Source organism: Falco punctatus (genome assembly GCF_963210335.1).
Source record: "Falco punctatus genome assembly, chromosome: 10".
NCBI classification, from domain to species: domain Eukaryota; kingdom Metazoa; phylum Chordata; class Aves; order Falconiformes; family Falconidae; genus Falco; species Falco punctatus.
The window spans coordinates 19,748,796-19,775,429 of record NC_137590.1 but is presented as its reverse complement, the minus strand read 5'-3'; the positions used below and the strand labels follow the sequence as shown (position 1 = coordinate 19,775,429).

General features: G+C 43.4%; 1 protein-coding gene across 1 annotated transcript; it reads right to left on the bottom strand.

The window, feature by feature from the left end:
• Positions 1-331: 331 nt before the first annotated feature.
• On the bottom strand, positions 332-26,621 carry LOC308070618 (acyl-CoA (8-3)-desaturase-like). The gene is made up of 12 exons (XM_080404878.1): positions 15,171-26,621; positions 11,212-11,322; positions 10,566-10,763; positions 9,437-9,538; positions 9,117-9,245; positions 6,951-7,008; positions 6,456-6,532; positions 5,873-5,970; positions 5,409-5,505; positions 4,198-4,277; positions 3,876-4,001; positions 332-3,476 (listed from the first exon to the last, which is right to left on the bottom strand). Exons 1-12 carry the CDS (start codon positions 15,387-15,389, stop codon positions 3,425-3,427), a joined length of 1,347 nt encoding a protein of 448 aa, XP_080261004.1. The 5' UTR covers positions 15,390-26,621; the 3' UTR covers positions 332-3,424.
• Positions 26,622-26,634: the final 13 nt, after the last annotated feature.

Genomic DNA, 26,634 nt, shown 5'->3' with positions numbered 1-26,634 from the left:
AGCACAAAACCTGTATTTCAGTCTTCTTAGCCTCTTGTCACATACGTTTTCTGTTGAACAAGCTTGCACTGAGCACATTTTATTGTCCCTCTATACCAGCGTCACAGCTGGGGCAATTTCCAATTAGTACTTATTATTAGTACTAATCAGACCATTAGGGACCTCAGTAGTAGTGCAAAGGCAAAATGAAGGGCTTGCCTCTCATCAGCTGTTACCCTGGCCCCTTGAAGTTTGTGAACCATGTTAGAATTTGGTAAACCAGCTTAATTGTTAATAACCTTTATGAAGTAGATAAAAAATGAGTATTCTCACAGAGCAGCCATTGAATCAATTAAAGAGACAGAAACATTTTAATTAAAATGAGGTTGCAAAAAGACAGACTCAATAAATTACTGTGTTCCAATGAGTAAAATGCTAACTAAATGCAACGAATAATCAGTTTGATTTATGAGACTGACACCAGAAAGAACCAGTTTGTGTCAGTCTTGTATTTATAGGATCTCACTGTGACTCGGGATCTAATCAGCACAGCTTTCAAGTCTCACTGGTAAAAAAAAAAGTAGGAATCCTTAATATTTATATTACCTTCACCAAGATATCTACTTAAAATGTCTTCATGTATTACAAAGTAGAGCATGCAGTGAAATCTCTGCATTCATCTTAAGACAGCACTATCACTTAAATACTTACAAAACATTACTACTGTTGCACATAATTGTGGATATCACCTTTCTAACCAACCCTGGATTTGGGAACACAGAATTTCTCTAGGCCCTAGTTGGAAGGGATTTTCAAATTACATTCAAAGCACTTTTTTAAAACTACTTTTTTAATCAGGATCCTTTTCAATGACATCTGTCAGCTATTATTAGGAAATAACCAGAACAGTGTTATTAATGTCTGCACCTACATGCAAAATAATAATAATAATAATAAAAAAAAGACTAAATGGAGATGTTCTTTAAAAACAAAGGCAAAAATAGAAGTCCAAACTCCTTCTGCTTTGTGTGTTGGGCTTGATATGGTTTGTTACCTCGAAGGCGGCTGTTGGTGGCTGTAGCTTGTAACACAGGTAAGTTGGTCATCAACGTGCTGCAGATGGGTCACATTGTTCACGGTGGTCTCTCCTTGTACGATCTTCCACATTTTCCTCCTTTGGGTGGTTTTTCCGCTGAAAGCTGGGGCACAGAGTTCTGGGTGTGAATGGCAGAGGAGAAGAACCACTTTTCTTCTACGTGGTCTTTGCTTTTAGGAGCAAATTGCCTAATTATTTGCCATTACAAGCTGCCTTTGTGGTTTTAGGTTGGTTAGGTGAGTACAGCACAATACAGGTTTTGCCAGTATGGCTCAACTGGCCCCTAAATGGCCTGTATTAGTTATAAATGAGATCGGAAAATGTCATCATTGAATCATCATTCCTTTGCAAAATCAGCAAGATTAATTAGAGGTCACACTCTCTCTCTAAAACAGGTATTGACTTTTGATCTAAAAAACATGAAGAGGAGCTTTACTGATATTTTTATAATTTCTCTTTTTTCCTATATTCTAGCTTTTCCAAATAACCATGTTATCACCACTCAGCCTTTTTCCCCTCTCCTTTTTGTCCTGCTGTTAATTGATACTCACACATCTCCTTGTTCTTTCATGCATCCTCCATTTCTTTTGTGTTATTCAGTGCTCATCTCTCCTCATTTACAGTTTACCTTTCCCATAAGGTTTAAAGCACTTCCAGTGAAAAATACTCTGCTATAGGCGCGCTCCTAGCTTTTTCATTTTGTTGGCTCTCCCAAAACCCCATAGTGTTCTTGGAGAGGTACAGGGCATCTATACAGGTGGCCAGTACACTTTCCACTAGCAGAAGCTGTCCTTGACCACAAGCACAGAGGGGCTAGGTCCTTCTTGAGGCCAAAGAGCTAAGTATCAGGCACAAAGCTGGTAAGAAAGAGTTCCAAAAAAGGAGCTGGTTCTTGGGGATGTTGGAAGAGAAAAAAAGTTTGCAAGGCCCAATGGGATGACATAATTAGATAGGATTTAATTCCTTTTCTGGCTATAGGAACAGAGCCACAAATATACTTAGTTGCCTAATAACCAATGTAGGTGCCCACAGGTCCTTGAAATCACCAGACAATCAGCATTTAGAGAAAAATTAATATGTATAAAACTCAATAAAATCAAGAGTACCCTAAATACCCTTGCAATCCAGACATACTCCTCAGTGCCTGGGCCTCTTAGTCTTATTCAGAGCTTGTCTACATCAGAAAGCTAATCAGACAGCACAGTCACCACTCAATTGAAATATATACATTGAATCATAGACTCAAAGAATCTTTTAGGTTGGAAAATACCTTTAAGATCATTAAGTCCAACCATTAACCCAGGACTGCCAAGCCCACCATTAAACCAAGTCCCTAAGCACCGCATATATTTATGCACATAAATAACACATGCTGTACAACCTCTTTGGACTGCATTCAAACCAGCTATTACAGCTGTACAACTTAGCATCTAGTTACCTGCTTCCCTATGCAACCCACAAACAGTACGAGTTACAACACCGAAGCAGTTAGAGCAAGTAGTGCACAGTGATCAGCAGCAATGGGGACATAACCCATGCTGTCTTGTCCTTTGCATACTTATACTATCAATTCTAGAATATCCCTTAAAGACTCCCCCATATCCTAATGTGTCCTGACTTACTGCAGTTTGCTTTGTCCTGTCCCATCACCACTGATCCACTGAGCCAGAAACACCAAGCAGGAAACCTTATTGCTGCCTCTCAGTACTGGAAGCGGGCTTAGAAGAAAGATGGAGAGAGACTTTTTACCAGGTCTTGTAGCGATGAGGCAAAGGGGAATGGTTTTAAGCTGAAGGAGGGTGGATTTGGATTAGATGTTAGGAAGAAATTCTTTCCTGTGAGGGTGGCAAGGCGCTGGCCCAGGCTGCCCAGAGCAGCTGTGGGTGCCCCATCCCTGGCAGTGCTCAGGGCCAGGCTGGACGGGGCTGGGAGCAGCCTGGGCTGGCGGAAGGTGATTGGAACTAGATGATCCTTAAGGTCCCTTCCAACCCAAACCATTCTGTGATTCCGTGACTTTATGAGGAATTTCTTTTCAAACTTTTTCCATAAGCAAGAAGCTGGCGTGTCCAGTGGACTGATCAAGTTGATTCAAGAGCTACTTCTTCCCGATTTAATGGCTCAGTTCATCATGGCTCTAAATTCTGAGACTGAGAGCAGGAAAAATAGAGGTTCATGGTTGGGAACAAGAAAAAATGTATCCTTAAACCACTTTCCCACCCACTCTTACTGAAATTAGCTTTGCCCAGCTCCCAGGTTTCTATGCCAGAAGATGCACAGACACTGATGGTCTATGCTGACTCTTTGCAGCAGTTGTCTGGTGAAGAGCTTCCCTTTGAGAGCTGCTGCTTTCTATCCATGCAGATACGCTTCAAGCCAGTGCTCCCCAGAATCCTTCAGCGAACTGCAGGAACAGAAAGTGAAAAATCACTTAGGGGAGACAATATTCAACTTCATGGGAAGCAAACTGTAGTTTAGGTGTGCAGAGAAGTAAATGGGGGGAAAAAGGGTTAAAAACTGCATGGACACCACACGGAAAAGTCTGACTACAGGGAATGAGTTCAGAGGATTTCAGGAAGACAAAAAATCCTTGAAATGTGGAAAATTTTTTAAAATCAAAGTGCTTTCAGAAAGACCTAAATAAACTCTAGGTTTAGATATTAGGAAGAAATTCTTCCCTGTGAGGGTGGTGAGGTGCTGGCCTCACAAGACAAATCAATATCTCTTCAAGGATATTGATTTGAAACTGTGTCCCTCTCTTACATGCTATTCCAGTGCAAAACTCTTGTTAATTGATACTTACTGCAAAATATCTACAAAGGCTGTCAGTAAAGTCTTGCTTTTATACTCAATGCCATGCTTATCACAAAGGCCTTTCACCAGTGGAGCTACTTTCCAGTAGTTGTGTCGAGGCATCGTGGGGAAAAGGCTGTGGGATTGAATGGGAGAGAGTTATTGTCAGACTTTGCACCGCTCCCTGTTCCCTCTGTCCAAAATATTTCCCTGCCGTCCCCCAGAAGGAGGACAAAGGGTCTCCTGGAATGGTTTAATGTGAGACTACATGGCCTTTCTCAGTTTTAAGTGCCCCATATTATTCCCACCCTTCTCCCCATAATCATACTCACTGGTGCTCAATCTGGAAGTTCAAGTGCCCAGTGAACCAGTCATTGAACAAAGATTGGTTCACATTGCAGGTTGCATGGAGCTAGGAGGAAAAAAAGACCAAATAAACACATGATTTAGATTTCATTTTTATGCAAGTCTGAGAACTGAACCCCAGCAATCATTACCTACCCTTGTCTAGCATAAAAGGCAAGTTAGAGTCAGGGATTATAGCCATCACCGCCCTGAAGAATTACATGAAGCCTGGATTGAAATGGGTTGTTGGGATACAGGTTAATTCGGCTGGCTCTTCATTCAGGAATAACTTCTTCACTGGCATGCACACAACTCTAGCTGTGATTTTTTAAAGGGTTCTTTCACTTGGATGGAAAGAAAAGATGCCCAATAAAGAAGCAAAAAAATTCTTCTGGTCTCCTCCAACTAGTGCAAGTAAAGTCAAATGCAAAAGTATGAGAACAAAGATTTGTGTACATAGGCTTCATCTCACCTAATTCAGACACCTTTAATTTGAAATCTGAATCTGATCTCATCACTTTAGAGTCAATGGAGAAAAACATAAATTTTTATGGTCCCACATTCATCTGACCTGATTTAGATGTCTATTTTAGAGTAAGATGAATCGTGCTCTAGCAATGGCTCTGCCTCTCCAGTGAATGTAACAGGTGTTCACATGTAGACATCCAGATCTGGTCAGATGAATACCATGCTGGGTTCTTTTCCCCTTAATATAAGGACAAATCCTTAGAACCCACTTTGTGGGATTATACTGCTGGAGGCAGTATAGGTGTGAGTAAAGATGTATTTACATATTCATTTTTATCAGACCTAAATTTTGTCAGATTTATCTTCTCTGCAGAAAACCTGTAACCTATAGGGTAAAAAATTAACAGTATCTAGTCCCACTTTGCTTCTTTTTAATTGGCCTGAAAAGGAGATGGACTATCACACCATCAGTACTGTTTCATAATAGGAAGGGAAAAGTGTTGTGGAAAATATGTCAAAACCTTTTAGTGAAAAAATAGGGTTGTTTTTTTTAAAGCTAGATGTCCCATTTTCCAGCTAGTTTTAAATGGTTTGACTACTACAGATATGCATGCCTTTTAACGATCGGCAAGGACAAATCTCATTAGCACAGCATTAAAGCTAAGAGAATAACAATGTCGTCTTTGCCCTGTAATTCAGAACAGCAGAGCAGAAGAAAGGAGATTCTCACCTGAGTAGATACCCAGTCTTTGTTCTTATCATAATCAATGTCCATTGGAATGTGATTCATCTGCGACACCCAAATAAACCAGGTGCTCTCCAGGTACCTGGGCAGATAAACACAGAAACACTTAATCGTATCTCTAATCCCACCCAAATGTACCAGCAAAATACTTTCCTGAGTCACATCTTTAGTAAAAGAGCGCTTTTACATAATTCAGAATTTTCTGTTCCATCCCTTTGCCTCCTCACTTTTGGAGATCCTTTTGAGAACCACTATATCTGGAGTTACTGATGCCCCTGAGCAGCCACACACACACAGACACACACACACAGTTATACTGTTACTTCTTGGCTGACTATTTCTTTCTGAGAAAATCATAGTGAGTATGATTATTTTTCATTTATTTCCATTGAAGCTCAATATCGTTTACAAATATTAGTGACAGGGGCTGTGGGTATGCTGTGTGTTACCTGGACAGCCAGTAGTACACCATGAAGTTGTTAAATCCCATTAAAGGAATATACATGAGACAGACTCGGATGTTGAAAGACACAACCAATAACAGGTCCTGTAAAAAAACCAAAACAAAACAAAAAGAAAGATGAAAGTAAACCTTTGTTGTTTAACTCCCTCCACTCCCTCCCCTTTACTTGAACCACAGCAATAAAAAATCATCTTATTTATTGATCTGTTATTTACTGATCTCTTATTTATCAAGAGTAAGATCCACACCACCATTCTGCCCCCAGTTGAGTGTATCGCTGAAATATTCCCTCACTTCACAGCGCTCACGTTACCATCAGTAACTAAAGACCAGCAAACAGCCCTGCAATAACACTCTTCCTAGGTCTGATAATTTTCTGTTAAATTTTCTTCCTCTGCTAAAAGGCTAAAAAGCCTCTTCTAAAAAATTCTCCCTGTCCCCACTGACTTCATTCCTGCCGCAGCAAGCCTGGAATCAGCTTTTTTTACCTTAAACCCCTCAAGAGGTTAATATGCTGCAGAGTGGCAATGTTTTTTGGAAGTTTTCTAGGCCATGCAAGCAGTGCTTACCAGCCACTTCTTCCTCTTGATGGTGAAGTAGAATATGGACAGCTGGAAGAAGGGAACAAGTGCAAGTGGGGCCAGGACTGAAGGAAAGAAGGAAAACAGACACATTTATAATTTCACTGCATCAGAAATCTTCCAGAATATTCTTCTGTAAGAAGATTCTTCTTTTCAGCAGAAGACAAACTGCTGTCTCCTGTTTACACTAACTTCCATGTGTACACATGATCTCTTCCTCTTTTCATCTCACCAATTCCTTGTCTCTTCCACTTTCCTTTCTTCCTCACACTTGATGCACTCTCTAGTACCTACCATCACATCATCCTAACAGAGACATGAGGGGCAATTCCTCCTCAAGTGAACTTTCTTCAATGTGAAGGAAGTTTCCTGAAGCTGTCACTTCAATGGGAGTACCTTTAAACCCTTTAATTTGGGGAGGAGATGCAGCCATGATTTTTGGGTGAAGTTCCTATGGCACTGCAAGGAAGCAGGGATACTCACAGATGAAATACTTATGCTGGTAATTGTAAGGCATGAACTTCTTCTTCTTTTTTCCAAGCTGAAAAATGAAAAGACATTGTAATGGGCTGGTTGGAGACCTGAGACCCTTCATCAGGTATTTCTTATTCCTGACTAATGAACACATCGAGAGCTACCTCTTAATCTCTCTAATTCAACCCCTTTTCTTGAAAATCAGATTTTGTTTGAGCCTGTCTATCCAGATGTCGGCGTTATGCCAATGTCAGAGCAGGGCCATTTTTAGGAGAGTTCCAAACCTCATGGCAGGATACACAAATGCTCACAAGTCATTTGAGTTTTGTAGAAGTTTCTAGTGATGGTAATGAAAGTCTGATGGAACCAATTCCATGTATTCACTGTAGGGTGCTGAGGCTAGTGGTGCCCAGGGAGGAACGGGTTAACATCAAAACTGATATGGGAAGCTCAGTGGGGATGGATGCCGGATGCACTTGCTGTGAAAGCTACAGCTGAATTTCCGTATCAGGTAAGGTAGGATGCAGATATTCCAAAATTCTGAGTAACAGAGGAGATGGTGGTCAGAAATGACATAAGCATTTGGATGCTGTCCTATAATGACCGTAACATCATTTCTGCAACATCAAGGTAGTAAAAGCTCTATACAGACATCTGCCTTGCTGTTTTGTCATATACTTTGCCTTCAAGTACATGAAACAGAAAAGAGATGAACTTTTTACCAAAAAGCACAAATAAGTTCATTTCTTCACAGTGTATTTTTTCAGTATTTACATAAAAGGATTCTTAACATCATCTGCAAATTTTGTGCTTATGATTCTTCGAAGGACAAAATAATAAGGAGGTAAAGCAAACTATTTCCACAGCTCCTCCACCACTGAGAAAAAAACTTGAACACCTCAAAGATGTCTTCACTAGATCAAAACCAAACCAAAACAAATTAACTGGACTAAAGAAAACAAATGAAATGGACTAAACAAAACAAATGAACTAGACTAAAGGAAACCAGTGAAACCCATTTTGCCCACCCACAGTGTGCCTGACCCTTTTCTATCAAAAAGCAGGAAGACATGAGAGCTAATTCCCTACATTTTCACTTCCAGCCCACCCAGCACAGCACAGCCAGCCCACTCTGGATGCTCATGCTAATATATAGCCATGAGAGATCTTTTAGAAGATCCCTGACAAAATCCTTCCCAGTTGCAGCTGACAGGTTTTTATGAGTAAGTATTTTGTACGAACTCCCTTTACAGGAGCCTTTCTGAGGCAGCAGAGCTGGGATTTGTGTCCCTTAGACGGGAGAAACTGGAGGGCGACAGGAGGAAGAAAGCAAGATTTTCTTAGTAGCGCTGAAACCATAGGTTTGCTCAGACATCCATGGAACCAGTGCAAACACACTCATTTTTTTAAAAAATAATCTGTTTTATTTGCCTAATATCTGCTATGGCAGATACTCTTCAAAGAGCATTTTTGTGTTTCTATGGGAGTATGAATATTACAGCTCCACATGCCTTGGAGAGCCATAACTTCATTGCTTATTACCAGCTAAAGGAGAGAGTTTTGTTTTAAGAGGCTGTTTATCTAGCAAAGAGGCCATTTCATCACCCCACGAGCAAACAGCAGTGCCAGGAACAAAAAGGCAAAGGAGACCTTGCCGACCCTGATGATGTCCGAAATCGTAGGGGTGGAGGGAGGGTCTGTTCATGGGTTTTATTTTTACAAAAGCCATAAAACTGGTGATTAAGAAATATTTTGCTACGCTTGTGTTTTGTGCATAGCAGCTATACTGGTCCCGAAGGATTTAGGTGCCAAACAGCTCCCACAGCCAAAAGGAGCCAGAGGGAACATCTGACTCACTATCTACAGCATCACTAACAACATCTAGCGCTGATGCCAAGCGGACTGACTCATTCTTGGACTGCCTTCAAGGTGCTTGTCCTGCTTTTCTACCAACACAGAGAACTTAAGCCCTGATTTTAAGACTTTGCTTCTCAGGGAGCTGGTGCCTGAGCCTCATAACAGCCGTTCGGTACGGGAGGCTCTCAGATCTTGGAACACTTTGGGAATTATCATGAGTTTATGCAGAAAGGCACAGACAGAGTTGTTATTATTATACCTCATGCTGTAGCTTTCTGTCCTTAAAATGTTTGCTTCTCCAGCCCTCTCCATGCTCACCTCCATGGAGAGCGTTTTCCCCAGGCTGAACAGGAGAGGATGCATGTTGAGGTCCGGGTCTTTGCGGAAGCAGTTGGGTTTGGCATGGTGCTGGTTGTGCAGGTGATTCCACCAGCTGGCTGGCAACCCCTGCAGGAAAAGTTGAAGATCTGGGATTCAGACTTGAACAGTATCAACAACTCCATCCCTATTTATCCACCTCTCACTGATGGCTGCGCTACACTCCCCTCACAGGCGATACTCCCTGAACGTACAGACACTCCCATTCATTGCTTAGTCCTGATTAGTCCCAGAGAATATTCCCACCATGAAGCAATTACCTTCAGAACATTTATCACAACAATCTGCAGCAGTCGATTCCATTTAGGCTTCCTGAAGACAGAGCAGTGCCCCAGATCGTGTTGGAACCAGCCCATCTGGATCTGGAAGACAAAAGGATCACTGAGCAAACAGAATCACGGTGGCATTGCATTAATTTGCCTCGGGAATCACTGTAACTTCCTAGCATGAGTGCATCTTCCTTCTGCTTTGGGCAAGAAACACTACCAGCTGTCTTATGTGCTCAGCACTGAGAACTTGCAGGCTACTGCCCATCAGCGCTGCTCAATACCAGATATTGATTTTATTGTAACAGCTTAAGGGAACATAGCAAAGCATCATTGCAATTAACTTGAATGTTACACTATGGAAGTCTTTTGTTCTCATTGCAAATAGATAATTTTCAAGTAACCAGTTAGAAAGTGTAATAATTTCCAAATCCATAGCTTTGTTGCATTTCTACTCCCATGGAAATACAAGAATGTTCTTTGAGGAGTATCTGCCATAGCAGGTACTGGCAAATAAATTAGATTATTAAAAAAAAAAAAAAAAAAAAAAGAGTGAGTTTGCGCTGGTTCCATGGATATCTGAGCAAACCTAAGGTTTCAGCGCTACTTAGAAAATCTTGCTTCCCTCCCCTCGCCCTCCAATTTCTCCTATATAAGAGCTACAACGTCCTATTCCCTCCTTCCCTGCCCTGGCCCTGACATGTCTCATGCCCTTCTATGGTTCCATTTAGTAATCCAGCAGAAAATTTTTCAGGGTTAGTGGGTGAAATTGGCTCATAAAGGACTCAACAAATACCAGAGCCCTCAGACAGTAAACAGAAGGAACATAGAGCTGAAAGTGGAGCTAAGAACAAAATATTCCCTCTTTTGCTGGGGTGATTAGGTCAGCTCATCCCCTCCTGGGAAACTGCCAGCCCCACAACATACCACCAGCCCTGGTGAGCAGCTTGTCAGAAAAACGAGATTTGCTGGAGGCAACAAAAATTGTGATGGAGAATGTGCTTGTTGTCTTCGGTCCCATAACAGTATCTAAGAAGGGGCAGCAAAGCCGTGACTGCGATACGAGCATTTCATTAAAGGAACCAAACATCCCTGCAGTGCTGAATGGCTGTCAGCAGCTTACCTGAGCCACGGTGAAGAATGCAATGCCGACCAGGAAAGGTGCTAAGGATATCCCAAAGTACCATACCACGAGCCAGGATGCAGCATCCAGTACCAGGAGGTGAAGGAAAACCAGGAAGAAGAAGGTGTAATTTGGCTTCAGGAGTCCCATCTTCTCAATAGCGCAGCGGAGCTCACGAAAATCTTCTAAAAGTGATTTCTGTGGGTATTAAGTGAATATTAGCACAGTGTTTACTTTGAAAAGGTAACAGAGCAGACCCAGGCACCCCAAGGTATCCATGGAAGCTGGAGGAGATGTCCTGTCGGAGGGGTCTGTGTGCAAAAACCGGCATGAGATCAACAGATCTTGGTTTTCGACACTGGGAAACCAGCTGCCGGCAGGCTCTGCTGCTGAGGCATGGCAGTGGGAAGAACTGAACAGAGTGTGGGGGTCTGGGGCTCGTTCCTCACACCCAGGTGTGGATTCAGTGATTCTGGGACAGCGCATGTTTCCATGCATGACTGCTGCCAGCTGCCTCCCCGCCACCCAGACTGTGGCACGGTGTTGCGCATGCTGCCCCAGAAAGGATTTCTGCTGGCTTTCTTGTTTCCTCCTCCTCCCATAGTCCTCCAAATCCATTCCCACAGCTAGATTCTAGGACACTTACTTTTTTATTGGACTCAAAGCTGGGTTGGTCTGGTGCCAGCTCCCCGATCAGCAGAGATTTCAAGTATTTTTTCACCAGAGACTTATCATTGTGAAATGCGACAAAGGCATCCTGAGAAACACACAGAGGAAGGGGGTAAGAAAGGGTACGTGACTAAACACCAGATGCTGAGCCTCTCCTTTTCCCAGGTCTTTGACAGAATACAGAATCCAGTTTCCTTTGTCCAGTGTTGTCCCTTTGGTTGCTCCTGTAGTTCTTTGCCATCAGCTGGAGCTTGGCCCAAGGAAGCTGGAGAAGTTTCAAGAAACTAAATTTCACAAAAGTAATTGGGTGAGGCTGGTAATAAACATGAAAGTGTTTGATGAAAAACCCTTTGCAGAGGGAAACATGCTCTTTCATCTGCTTGTTTCAGCACAGTCCTTCCCTAGAAGGCTCCAGCCAGCAGCCCTGCCCTATGGATGGGACTCAGGAGCAGGAAAATACATCAATGAATGAGGTGTGTCTTTGCCATGCTTAGGATGATGTTTTTAAAGCCTTGCTTTATTACGCTAGGGCCATAGGAAATACACGCCAGAGCTCCATACGCAGCAGGACTCACGGGGTATCTCTTAGAGATCCCTGTAGCTTTTCAGGCTGATTGATGTTTTGGGGAACAGGGTAATTCTAGTGACCCAAACGAGTCTGTCCAAGGACCATTTGAAATACCAGTTTCAAAATCAAATAGAAACTATGGAATAAAGGATGAAATTCTACATCAACCAAAACTCTTCTTCAGCTCATGTCCTCGGTGAGTTTTCCAGAAGAACGGTAAAGAAGCTGACATGCTCTGTCTTCCAGAAAGAGCAGATATAACAGAACCCTCAGTTTCTGAGCAGCCAGGTACTTGCTGATTTTGGCTCTGAAAAAAATGTGGGTGATCATGACACAAAAAAAATTCTGCACATCTGGTCAGGATCCAGCCCCTGGAAGAGGGCAGGGGACTTCCCTTGTGCCTGTGGGTCCAACATCCCTCTGGAGCCTCTTGTTCAGAGTCAGTACTTTAGAAGTTGGCACAAGGTGACTTTGGACAGAGCTTTCTGGAGATAGCTAGTGGCCCTTTGTCACAGTGACAAATGAGTGACTCTGTCCAGACCCAGAGGACCAGGGAAATATTTCCTTCATGATTCTGTACCCCTCATCCTACAGTTTTTATACATTTATACGTAGCTTGCTCTTGCCAGGAATTCAAAAGCTGAGTCAGGCTGTAAGTATCTATACTGCAGCTTAGGAACAGGAGCCAGAATCCTTTTAAGCAGAATTTCCTATGTACAATATCAGTATCAGATTCTTATCACAGAAACGCAAGCCTTTCCGCCCTGCAACCTCTCCTTTCTCCTCCCTACTCTTAGGACCTGATTATCATCTTACAAGAGATTAATTTTAAGGGCTATCATCTGCAACACACCTAACTTCCAACGTCTGGCATCAGCGTAATGTTCTGCAATGTGTATTGTCTATATTTTAAAAGTAATCCACGCAGAGGAAGAAAATTTTTAATATATATATGTATGTATAATTATGAGCTCTAGAGGAAGATAATTCTCACCATATATATACAGTTAAGGGATCTAGAGTAGTCAAGAGTACTTGGAAAAAAATCCTGGATCCTGGCTTTAGGCAAAGTCATGCACCACATGATCTTTTGGGACACCTTCCAGTCCTGGTTTTCTGTAAGTGTGTGTTTCTCAGAATATATGAACACAGCAGCATTTTAAAAGCAAAAAGAATGATAAAGATTGGCAGAAAAAAAATCAAGAGCAAGATAGCAGAATGCTGTTATGATGCAACATAAATGCACATTGTACCCACAGCCTTGACTACTGCACATAGTCCTAGTCCTCCTGCCTTCAGAGGGATGTAGTGAACTATAGGTAGCAAGAAAAGATGCAGAGAGCTCTGGAGCAGCTTTCATACTGGAAGGCTGCCTTGGAAAAGAGGTAACAAGCTTTCAAAACCATAAGTAGCATTGAGAAAATGATGGAAACTGTATTCACTGTTTTCATAACACATTAATGAAATTACCAGGAAGTAGCTTTAAAATGTACATAAGTAACAATGAGGAAAAGCAGATTGTAATATTATGGTAATAATAAATACAACTAAGATCAAAGGCCGTGCTTTAAACTCATTCATACCAACAAATTCACTGCGGTTAAAACCCCTGGGTGTCTATAAAGCACCATAATCTAAATGCAGATCCTTGCGCTGGTGGCTGCAGAAGCTGGGAGAAGATAGCTTGGGGACAAACCATTCCATGCATTTGGTATTCCTCAACTCCTTTTATAAAAGGTCGCTAATAGGAAGAGCAGGAGGTGGCACCAGGCTCGGGGACCCCTGGGCTGCACGGTAAGGCTGGTCTGATGCTCTTAAGAGTGGCAGCCTCGCTGTTTGTCTCTATCACTGCAGTAAGCTCATTGCAGCACGGCACAAAGCAGCCTCTGAAACAGCTGTGCTGCGTTCAAATCAGCACCTTCATCTTCAATTAAAAGCACGGTTTTCGTTAAAAAAGCCAAACAAAACAGGCAGACTTTCAGCATGCTTAAATCCCCCTTAGATTTTAGATCAGTGCATTATATAGTGATTTATAATCACTTTAGTGAATTAGCACACACAGAAGGTTTCCTGGGACAGAATTACTGGGACAGTAACAGGTTGGTGGGAGAGCTGGTGGCGGCTGGTGGGCAGGATGTGTCCCCTGTCCAGCTGGCTCCCTGTGCAGTGCACTGGCAGCCTCACACCGTGTTATACACCTCTCTTTAAAACAGAGCTGCATCCACCACTGAGCTGAAGAATAAAACCAACAAGACTTGGAAACCATCTTCTCCTTCTTTTGAGAACACTCGGTATTTTCCTGTCTCAGTTTCAAGTAGGGTGAAAGGAATGTGAAAAATAACTCATCTGAAAATAACTTTTGTGAGTTAGGAAGTGCTATCCCATTTTACCAACCAAAACCTGAGGAATGAGACAGGCTAAGCAACTTTCTTGAAGTCAAGAAGTCTTGTTGTGACAAGAATTAAATCTGGGTCACCCACATCACAAGCCTATGCCCTAATCCTGGTCATGTTTCTAATGTGCACATTTCTGACTGTTCAGCAATTCAGTGTCTACGTTCAGCAAACAGTGGGATCTGCTTAGGGTTTATTATTTCTGCCAACAAGCAACAAAGTGTTTTAGAGAAATCCTCTAAATCAAAGAATTTTGCAGGAATTTCTGGTAAACCTACTTTCAAATAGTGAATATCTGTAGAAATTTTTCTCATCTTCTGCAGCCAAATGTCATTCTGCTGCTTTCTCAGTCATTTTTCCTGTATTTTATTTCTTTCTCCCCCTTATCTGAAATAGACTTTTTGCTCAGGCCTCACTTCTCCTCCATTTACCTGCACAAAATAGCATCTCTTCCTTGAGTATCCACTTTCCTGCCTCACTGCCCCCAGGATTGCTTTAGGTTTGATATTACCTCCTACTTGTCTATCTACCAACGCTTCTATCTTTGGTTATCATTTGCTTATCACTGCTCACATCCATCTGACACTGAAAGAGCAGCCTTTAAAGTAAAGACACGCACTGCGCATCATGCTCCTGACCCTCTTCCCTTTCTCACTGCTGCAACAGAGACGCTTTTCAGGCAGCAGGAGGACAGCTTGCCCGATCACGCCTTGTAGCAAGAGAACCTGCATGGGTATTGCTTTGTTTACAGCAAGGTGTAATGAACCTACACAGAGCTTTACAATCTGCATAGCGGACAACTCTGACCTCACAGGTAACCAGAAGGGCATTTTTATGGATGGCACAGATGTGTCCACCGCGTTCCCTGACCAAGCACAGCACCAGCCTCTACCACGAGCACTCCACTGGAGTCCCACCACGCCGTCCTGCCCTGACAACAGAACCACCTTCTTCCACCGTCCTCCTAGATCTTACCGTAGCATCTTGCCCAGCATAGTGGCTAATAACTCGGCTGCCTCCAGGATGTTGTTTGGAAAACCTGCTGACATCATAAACCTTCCTGTCGATCACCAGCCATTGCTCCTGCCCTTGACCACGGCCATTGTGGATTCTGATCTCCTCCCAGGTGAAGAGCTGTGGAAAGGCTGAAACAGGTCGCGTCTCCTTTTCAGTGGAGCCAGTCTGTGGAGCCATCTGTACCGGCTGGAGTGCAGTCGGCAGGGAGGTTCGCTAGTCTAAGCTTTGCAGCGCCGTGTGCAGGCAGCGAACCCTCCCAGCCTGCCCGTTATACAGCCCTGCTGCAGCCACTCCCTGCGCTGCCGGGGCTGGCCGGCTCCCCCTGCCCAAACACACCCCGCCGTAGCTCCCTCCTTTTCCACGTTCACACCAGACACTTCGACACACCCTTGAATAAAAGCCCTGTTCCTTCTTGCCCTTTCCAATTGCCTTTGGAAGGTCTGGCTACTCAGGAGAGCTGTAGACTACTTCACTGAACACAAATATGCATAAATAGAAAAAAAAATAGGGGGAGTATCTGTAATTCAGTTAAATGAGATGGCAAAATGACAGAAAGGACTATTAAGTGAGCACCTTCACAGAGCATTAGCAACTGGATGAGGTAAGCTGTTAACTTGCTTCCAGGCTGCGGAGTCAATGTGGGGATTAGCCAGGAGAGATCTGGGGAAGGCTGTGGGCAGCGCCTCAGCAGGGAATATTCTTACATGTACAAGAAGAGCCCTTCTTAGCAAAATGAAGCACTGTCGGCGTCCCGTAATCCTGTAATCAGTCATTAGTGTCAGGAAATCCTGCGTTTACCATACAGTGGAGTTTCATAATGTCATACAGAGCTAAATGTAAAGCTGTAAAGGAGCCTGTGCGGAGAGCCAGAAGCTGCTATTAAAGTAGTTTACTACCATCTCTTACTTAATTGTAATTCCTGCCTCTGAGGCACAGAGCCACCTCGTAGGCTCACACAGTGGAAGGAGCAGAATGCTCCAGGGTCTGCAATCTCTCCACAAGGTAGCTCCTAGTGCCCTTAAAGGGAGCTCTTCAAACTTCAGGTTGTTCTAGGTCTTTGAAATAGTCTGCATTGACCCTGGCACGCTAAATTCATGTGTTTTTCTTAACTAAAAGCATTGTTGATCAAAATACCACCAGATCAGAGTAAAGAAAGATCGCATTAAGAAAACATTGTTTATCTCCACTTAGTTTAGCTTGCACATCGACAATACTTTGCATACAGTTATTTTCACTTTCCTGTGTCCTCCAGTCATTCCGTCATCTTACTGTTCAAGTAATTCACTCATAACTCAACAACAGACATTAAAATATTTTGGGGTTGGGAATAATAATAACAACAACAACTACTACAACTGTTAACACCAGGTTTAGCTGTAGATTAGGAGTTTCTAATTAATTTCTGTTTCATGGCACTGTTTACAAAATGAACCTTGCTTAAATATTGGTCTTGCAGAGCCAAAGTTTAAATATCTCTGACGTTCAGAGAGGATCTGCTACGCAGTAAAGAGGTAAGAGTTCTCAGCTGCAATAAATAGCAAAGAGAAGGCAATGCTATGTTTCCTATGAAGTCACGTCAATTTTGCAGGTGACCCAGAAAAAACTAACCCCACATATACAAAATATCGCCCGACTTGAGGTTTAGGATTCTCTTAGTCTTGTTGATTTTTTCTTAAATACAAAATTACTAGCCCTGGGTGCTTTTGAGGAAGGTACAAGCAGCAGGCAGGTGTAGTATAGGCTGTCCTCATTAGGTTTCTATCCTATCCCTTTGTAATGCAATACTGGGTTAAATACCAAATCACGAGTTTTATACCTTACCCCAAACTTTATGTTTATAAATCTATTGTATTTACAACCACAAATATTATCTGCAGTGATGCCCGGTCCCTGCCTGAAACCTAACAAGTTCTAGGTCTCAGCTACCAGTTCACATACTGCGGCTAAAAGAGAAGTGGTGGCTGTGATGAGCTCCCCGTTCGGAGAGAGCCTGAACAACTCAGCTGAGGCTGCAAAGTCAGGAAGGACAGAAAGATAAGAAAGCCACACCACGTTCTTGACCAAGGTACCTCAGCAGGGTGAGGTGAACTTATGACTGCGTTCCCTGCCTCCCAAGCAGATGGCAATGCAGGAAGCCTCTGCAGGAGCTGATCAAAGCAGAGATTAGCTGAGAAGCCTCTGCATCAGGATAAAGGTACCATTTAATTTATATAGAAGAGTTTTATTTTGAAGAGTTTGTCCTTAAGGGACTCTGGAATGGAGTTTACAGGGTATTTATGCTGTAAGTGATGATGAAGCTTCTCAGCTTACAATTATTTTTCTTAGCACGCTCTGTGCCAGCCTCAGACCACAAAGTGGCAAATGCAGAGTCTTGGGTTTTGTCTTCCTCGTGTTTCCCAATGAATTAACAGTAGTCCAAAACCAGTTGGATGGAGACAGCTGAAATCTCACATAGCAGCGACACCTGCCTTGCCCTGCATGGAGTGGGCAGTCTTTCTGGCTGACACAGAACAGCAAATTATGCAATTCTAATTCGTTTAAATCATGTAGCATCTTGCAAATTAATCAGTCCAGCCCAAAACAACACTTTAAAAGTTCCTGATATGTGGCAATAGTTGAACCACCCTAGGTAAAAGAGAAATGTGTTAGTGTTCATTAGAAGGCAGTGATAAAAGAATGGGAGGAATAATTTCTACTGTGCTGTCATGCTGCATTTTGTAACTCTTTATCTTGCTCTAAATAAAAGTTCACAAGTGTCCACACTTACCATGTGCTTATGTTCTAGCATGGAATATGTGTAGAGCCTTACATAAATTGTGTTCAGTACTTGGAACAGCGGTAATAAAATATGTAATAGTTGTTGCAAATTTCTGCATATGTGAGTTTTTTATAGACAAGCAAAAAAATTCAAGTTACTCCATAGCTGGCTGAAAGTACAAAAAACCTTCCCATTGCTCTATATTCAGACTTGTAAATATAGCAGCTACCTGAAAAGGAGTAGATAAAATCGTGGGTTTAGGTTCTGGCCTACAAGTTGCTGGAGGATACAGAGCCAGGAGTATATTGGGGTGAACGAACATGGGATGTCTCTGCCTATACACACAGAGGCAGCAACCGTGACTTTCGCTGTAAACACACACTGTGGGTGCCAGCACCCACCAAACTGCTGCTGTTACTTCACCAGATTCAGTTTGGGAACCCTGAGATAATTGCCCTCCATATTAACAGTGTGCACAGTATCTCGTGTCTGAATTTACTTCGCATCAGATCCCACCCAGAGTGTCCTGTAATGTCCACCGATGTTACACTACACTGAAAAGCCTCAAATGAGTCCTTCCCCAATCTGAAAGCAGACGCTGTCTCTGTCTACATTATCCAGGTCACCAAACAAATTTCAGAGTTGCATGGAAAAAGCCCAGATAGACAGTGAAAGCCACAGTCAGAGAAACTATTGAGAAATCAGTTAAATTTACACCATACTCAGTGTTCTGCAACAGCTACCCACGCACCTGCCAAAACCAGTGTCGTATGCATCTGGGAGCTAGTACACATGCCCAGAGCTATTCTGCATGGCTGCTTTTGTGACTAAGAGTCTCCTTGCACAGCCACTTCACGCAGTTTTCCAGATTTCCAGAAAGCCAGTACGTGACTGTTGATCTAGCACTTATTGCAGCAACATTTTTATCCCTGTCACAGTTTAACCCCAGCTGGTAACTCAGCCCCTGGCAGCCGCTCGCACCCTCCCCCTGCATCAGGGTGGCAGAGAGAATCGGAATAGTAAAAGTGAGAAAACTTGCAGATTGAGATAAAGACAGCCTAATAAGTAAAGCAAAAGACACACACAGGTAAGGCAAAGCAAAGAATTCCTCCACGGCTTCCCACGGGCAGGCAGTGCTCGGCCATCCCAGGGCAGCCGGGCTCCAGCAAGTGGGATGGTGACTTGGGAAGACAAGCGCCATCACTCACAAGATTCCTTCTTCCTCCCCCAGCTTTATATGCTGATCATGATGTCATATGCTATGGAATATCCCCTGGATCAGCTGGGGTCAGCTGTCCCAGCTGTGCCCCCTCCCAGCTTCTTGCACCCCCTAGCCCGCTCGCTGGTGCGGTGGGGTGAGGAGCAGAAGGAACCTTGACCCTGTGTAAGCACCGCTCAGCAATAATCAAAACACCCCTGTGGCATCAACACTGCTCTCAGCACAAACCCCAAACGCAGCCCCAGACCAACTACTACGCAGAAAATTAACTCTACCCCAGCCAAAACCAGCACAATCCTGTATCACATAAATGTCTGCACTTACCACTTAATCCACTGGAGATAAACTGGCACAGCACAGAGTGGGCCAGAAAAATAATCTAGACCTAAGATACACTGAAGCAGGTCTGCAGCAATCAGGCTAGTCTTGATAGTGGCTCATTCCAGGGGGCAAAGGATACTCCAGACCTGCGTATGAATGAGTGGTTGATAAAGGAAAAGGGGCAAGCAGAAGAAAAATGCCCAAGCATCAGGCAAATACCTATAATCCTTGTGAGCAACTTTGTAACTCTCTGGTTTGGAGTTAATAGACAGAAGTTACTCCCCATTCCTGTCCTATTTCTGGAGTTTTTTGCATTTGTCCCTGAGCTCTTGTTAACTACAGCTTTTCTTTGTTGGGACGGTTTTTAGGCAACATCCAATTGATTATAGTTCTGGACATGTCTCCAACAACTGCGGTTAAATTCTCTTTGCATTTTGAAAACCACATGGCATCCTACCTCTGTGTGACACTTCCTCCTAGAATGACTATCAGGAGCTTTTGTACCTGGGCAGTCAAATGTGTTATTGGGCAAGCCTTGTCTGGGCACCTAGTGACCATGCTTCAGACCATCAGGTGCTCCCTTTTGCAGGAGCAGGGTCTGTCCAGTGTCCATTTACTTCCACTTTCTCCATCCAGGTTTCCCATAACTTGTGTGGTCTCCTGGGGTAGCACGCCACACGCAGTAAACCAAACGGTGCAGACCTCCTCATCCCTGGAGAAACTAAGGCTTCGTCACTGCCCTATAATTTGAGGCAGCACGGCGTAGGTGTGTGGCTTTTTAGGTTTGTCTGTGGGACGTGTAGGTCTGTCTTATGACAAGAGGTTCAGCCGCTGGCTGTTTTAGTCAAGAAGGCGTGATTCCCGATCCCATCTAACCCTAGACTAGAAGATCCACCTGTCGGGTAGTCAACTTCCCAAGTACGGTTGATTCTACAGCAAATGCTCTGAGCCAGCGTGAGCCTTACTTCTGCTTCAGAAGCATGGGTAAGAACTTTACTCCTCCTAAGACAGCCTTTGAGGGCTGGGGCATTGCCCAAGCAATCCTGCTTTCCCTCCATAATCCAGGAAGTCCCAACTCCTGCTTCTGGGCCAGACGTCATCCCGGTTCTCTCCAACAAGGTCCTCACTGATAGATACAACAGGCTGGGGTACCCCGTGGCTTCAGTTCCTCCCATACAAAAATCTTGGACTAAGATAGAAAAGAATCCTGATGAGTCCTATTGCTCGGATACAACTCTGGCAATTTTGCAAATTCTCTTATTTGTTTTCAGAAGAAAATTTCCACATGTTCTGCCTCTAGTCTTGCATCTAATGACACAAAGTTTAGGAATCTCTCCTAGTCTATCCCTGCCTTGACATGTTCTGCCTCTCAGCAGTTATGGGTGGTGACTATTTTTGTTAAAGTGATGTTGTTCTTCTCTCAGAAGGAAAGTTTTCTTCAAGAATTAGAAGTTGTCTGTAAGACATAGACCATAACATGAACCAGCTACTCCAGTCTGCTCTGGAATCTGAATTGGACTCCAGCAGGCCTTTTCCCCTTATTTGTTCCTCTATTTTGGTAACTCTGGAGTATTTGCTCAAGACAGAAATATTTGTAGCTTTCTAGTTTCAAAGCCACATTTCTGGTCTTCCCTTTGGATGAGGGGAGAAGAGGGAATAAAACAAAGAGAACCTCAATCTGACCAAGACATAACCTGAGCTCACTGACAGCATCTTCGTTTGCCTTTTCTTTCACCTGGGCAACATCCAGCACTTATTACTTCATCTTGGTTTTTTTTTCATAACTGATTCTGAGATTATTCTGGAAAGGAATTCAGACTTACTTGTTAGGACATCTGCATCTTTTGTTGCCAAAAGAAGTTATCATTCTATCTGGCTATGCATCTAAACAATTGTTTTAGAAGCACTCGTGTTCATCCCAAAAGGTCTATTATGCAGGAGGTGACCTAATTATGATAACACTGCCCACAGGACTGCCCTGACCTCTTTCTGAGTCAAAGCAAACAACAGCTACAGTTTACAAGGAATTGTCTCCTAGAAAAGTAAGTTGTTCTTGCATTGTGATATTGTCCTTAGTGGACGATCTATCACTGCTCCTGCTATGCTGAACGCTGGGCTTATTAACCTCGGTACTAGCAATTTGCACCTTCTGTGTAGCTTGAACTGGTACTGATTCACACTTCGGCTGCTGAGTATCTCTTTATCACTGATAGATTGCAGTACTATCTGCTATAAAATTTCTCATGATCAAGTTACTGCCTCTTCTTTCATTGGGCTCAGGGAGCTCTGGCCATTTTATTCTTCTACAGTAAGGAGCTTTCCTCAGCTCTTAGTTTTTCCTGCAGCTCTTCCCTGTATCCTCTTTTACTCTTCAACAGTAGTTTTGTATTGCAGACATGACACCTGAATAAAATTCCCTGATAGCAGACATATATATACAGAATGTAGGAACTCTTCTCTATTCCTGCCCTTTTCAGGCTTTGTACCTACAGGTCTTCTTTTAGGCATTTCAGAAAGCATCATTCAGCTGGGAGCTCATGTGCAACAGACAGTACATGATGACTTCCATGTCTTTTTCCATTCTGTTCTCTTAATTATTTCAGCCACAATTAGGAAGGGCCAGAAAAGCAAGATAGATTAAATTTCTCAACAGTGGCTGGTTCTCCTTGCGTTGAGTTTGATACTCACTGGCACAGGTTTGTTCTTATTATTCTACCTTGTAGGAAAAACAGGATTTTGTATTTCAGTGATAAGCCAGGTGGGAACACTCCGAGTAGGCAGGGTGGCTTCAGTTACCTCCACGTGCCTTTTACCAGAGCCTGTGTCTGTCACTGGGGACAAAACCTTGCTCCCTTTCCTGCAGCTTGAGCCAGCATGAGGAGAGCAGCAGTTAATAAAATGAAACAAGGAATGCCCTGGCAAAAGTTTTCCCTACAAGGATAATGAAGTGTGGGAAAATGTTGCCCACAAAGCCTACAGATCCCTGCCCCTGCAGGCTTTCAGGACTCAGCTAGCGTTCAAAGACATGGGGACCCTGGTTCAGACGATGCAGAGAGACGTCGTTTCTTGGGATGGATGACTCAGTGAAGAAATCTGCTGGCAAACAAGCAGGGAAATTTAATTTGTTCAAGAAAACTGAAGAGAAAACATGCACTCTTTGTAAGCATGCAGGACTGGCCTCTCAGGAAAAAAAAAAAAGTAACAAACGTGTATATAAAGAGATATATATATATATCTAAAATCAACAAAATTGCAAGAGTGCAAACTATATTAGCTGCAAAAATCAAAAAGCCAAGCTAGTCTTGCGACCAAAGACAAGGTAGACTACTATGGATTAGTCAGCCCTTCAGGAATGGCCAACAGCTTCCACTATATTAGTGAGCCCACTTCACCTTCCTTTGCCTCTGGGCACCAAATGTTGTTTTGCATTCAACATGCGAGACATTTTCCAGTTTTCCCATCTCAACAAGACTTGAACAGTCGCTGACTGGCAAGCATCACACATTTGCTCCCGTGGCATCACAGAACCTGTGAAACAAAGCCTCCAGTGACCAAAATGGAAGGGCAGTTATCACCACGACTGAGTATGTCTCCACAGTATTCCTAGAACACCTATGGGAGGTGTCAGGCATAAATTTGATATTTTAAAGACTCTTTACACAAATCCATTGATTTAATCCATTGATTAAATTTGCACTGTTAGATGATATTTTGCTTATTGTGGTATATTTATAGCTAATTTTCCCTAAAAAATAAATAAAAGCATTGTGTCATTTTATCCTCCAGCTCTACAAAACTGCCACTTCTCACAGAAGCAAACTATTTTCCCTAAAGGACACCATCATAATTAGCCTTTAATATAAGCAGTCATCGGTGCATTATTTTTTTATTGCTGTTTCAAAACTTTCTTTATAGAGGTTCCTCACCATTTTCTGAACATTTAAGATTAGTCTCTGTAGCAGATGTAAATCGCCCAGAAACCACGTTCAGGTCAATTAACTCTCTTCCAGTGCAACGTAATCTTCTTTCTTTCCCCACCCATAAGTAGCATTGCAGTAATACATTAGTCTTCTATGCCTGACCTGTTAAGAAATCTCTTTATATTCCTTATAAAAGAACTTACTTTGGGAAGCAACAAATCACCCTGTTTTCAAGCAGCTCAGCTGCATCCATCATTTATCCTGTAGAGATCTACAGTCACCAGAAGTTCTCCTTCTTTTCCAAACATGGACAAAATTCTCTGAACACCACAGTTCACCTCTTCAGGAATTCAGGATAATGGGAGAAAACACACACATGGGTTGGGCAAGGATTGCAAATCCAGATCATTAACAAGTCAAAATAAGTGGGTGTTGGGAAGGGGAAAACGACAGCATTTTCCTCTGCCAGCTGCCCCATCACCCTCAGCTCTTTTGACATCACCCTAACATTTTCATAATTCCAGCTATCCCATTGCTGAAAATGTTCCTCCCTGATTTGAAAAATAGTAATTTACTCTGTACCAGAGCCACTTCTTTGCCCAGTGATGCTCCACTTAACTGGATAACCTTCATAGCCTTACGAACCTCAGGCTGCACTTTGTAAGACCCCATGCAAACACCTGATGAATTTGTCCTCCTTTGAACATCTTTGGGAACTATATCCTCTCCAAACATCCTAGTCCCATGGAGGGGCTGAAGATTAACAGGCTTCACCTTGGATGTAAATGCTTCTTCTTTATCCCTAAAGAAGCTTTGCTACAGTTCTGGGTTTTGTTTACCAATTATCCTGTTCATTAAATCTCTCCTTACACTGTGTAATTCAAATATTTCATTGTCTAACCTGCTACAACTGTGGCAGAAAATGAGCATGTAAGGCACACAACTCCAGAACTGCCATGTTAGCGGTCACTTGGCTTTGAACAATTACCAACAGCAGATTAATGAGTGTCCCCTACCTCATTCTGTCTGACCCACCACAGAGATCTTCTGAGAGAATGAATTATTATTAAACCAGACCTAGACAATTAGCACACCTTGCATTTCCTAGTGTTTAGGCTGAACTCAAAGACCCCAAAGCAAAAAGCCCAACAAGCTGTTCCTGCTCGCAGGCCCGTTGTTCTTACCTGTTACGGAGGGTGACATAGGGACATAACGCTTTGGTCAGTGACCTTTAGGAGTCCCATTCTCACATCAGCCCAAAGTTGCTTTGAGCTGTGCATTAATTTCATATTCACTTCCTTTAAGCAAACAGATAGTTGGATAATCGCAGGGGCAGAGCCCTTGAACCCTCCCGCTTGGGTCCCCAGCGAGGCTGGGATGTCCTTCGCTCCTGATGCCCGAGTGCCACCCCGTGGCTATTCCACAACCTTCAGGTTCCGTGATATTTAAGGCTGAGCCGTGAAGCCAAAGGGCTTCCACCACATGGCAAATTTGGGGCTCTGGGGTTGTTCCAGAAAGGCGTATCTCGATGCATGTTCAGAGCACCTGAAAGGGGGTTTGGACTTGCATTTGACTCTTGTTGTAAAATTGCATTATTGGAAGTAATCAGGGTAATCTGCCGCTGTGGACTATAAACTCACAGAAGCTGAAGAAGTCATGCAGCTTATTTCTCGGGCTGTCATACACCTGGAGAACCTCTAGCAAACTCAGAGCACCCACACCTGCTTCTGTTGAGTCAGCCCCCCTTCGCCCTTACCCTTCAGGACTGGGAATCAGTCCACAGGTGTTATTTTTCCTGGTGAGTCAAGCACTTGATTCATGGTGTTGCAGATCAGGGGTCCTCAAACTTTTTAACCAGGGGGCCGGCGCGCGGATGAAGTGGCAGGCAGTCATCTGCGGCTGCTTGGTTTCCCCCCCCCAACCCCCGGCGGGGGGTTCTGTAAATACCAGGGGCCGGATTGAGGACCCTGGGGGGCCATATCCAGCACAGTTTGAGGACCCCTGTTGTAGATGTTTCCTCTTCAATATGGCAGAGAAAACACAAGGGCCTCCAAAGTCTTAGGCACTAAAGTGGAACTTAGACACATTATTCTCTTCAAAACTGTTAACTGCTAGATCATTCCAGCCCAGGGGTACCTCAAATGTATCTGAACTGTCAAAATTAAACATCCAGATAATGAACATTCTGACTCTGGGCGTTCAGAAAAAAAGCCACTTGCTGGGCAAGACCAAGCACTTCAACACTGCTGAACACTTCTGGCCCACTTGGCCTACAAGTGATGTTTCTTCTACTCACCTTGTTCATCACAACCCATCTGGTAAGTACTCTCAAAGCTTCCTGAACCGAGCTGACCAGCCATCTTCCTTCAAAACATGGTGAGGCACTTGCACTTTGATGGCATCTTCCTGACTAGAGCACCAGTACCCAGCCACCAGAGCAGCTTCGGCCGTTCCCTCTTTTATCAGAGAGATTAAAACCCTGCCCTGACAAAAGAGGCAAAGTACCCTTCTTGTCTGTTGAAACCATTCTACTTGCATGTCGGAATTAAAGGTTCACCAAGCCACGGAAAGAAGGGAGGAGTGACCTTTACTCTCAAACCCGACAGCTATAGCCAGAACGTGAGCTGGAAGCATCCTCGCCACCAGCACAGTCTGTGCAGTTTTACCCAATGGAAAAAACTGAGGGTAGTGAAACCTGACTTAGGGAGATGGACGTCTCTAGAGAATTTTTGAAGACTTCCTTGTCTTCAGTCACAGTTTTCTCTTGCCTAGCTGAAGCAGCTCTCCACTTGCCCAGCTTGATTCATATATACGAATTGCCCAGCCTGGAGGCCAGGGACTGGAGCTCCTTATGGAGCAGAGATGCTCCATAGCTCTCCTGACTAGTCTAAACAAGGATTCTGGCCTTTGCGGCTCAGCGGGACCACTGCAAGGTCAGAGAGAACTTCTGGCAGTGCCACTGAAGTTCCATCTGAGAGCTGTTTGCCTGTTGAATTTAAGTCCTTACAGCTCTTCATCTCACCAAACACACGTACTTTCCTAAGCAGAAAGCAAGGCAGCTTCCAGAATCCAGGGGTACATCTTTTTTTCCCTTTCCTCCTCATTCCAGAGGAAGAACTGGTGTATGGTTTTGTTTTGTTAGGGTTAAATTTATTTTTTATATCACACACTTCACGTGAGCTGATTCCCTTCCTCCAAAACACA

Excerpts from the sequence above, each read along its gene's own strand:
- LOC308070618 (XM_080404878.1), bottom strand. The coding sequence starts at position 15,389 with ATGGCTCCACAGACTGGCTCCACTGAAAAGGAGACGCGACCTGTTTCA. Across the intron at positions 4,278-5,408 it reads AAGACTGGGTATCTACTCAG|CTCCATGCAACCTGCAATGT; the intron begins GTGAGAATCTCC and ends TTTTCCTCCTAG. Across the intron at positions 3,477-3,875 it reads GCCTTTGTAGATATTTTGCA|TTCGCTGAAGGATTCTGGGG; the intron begins GTAAGTATCAAT and ends CTGTTCCTGCAG.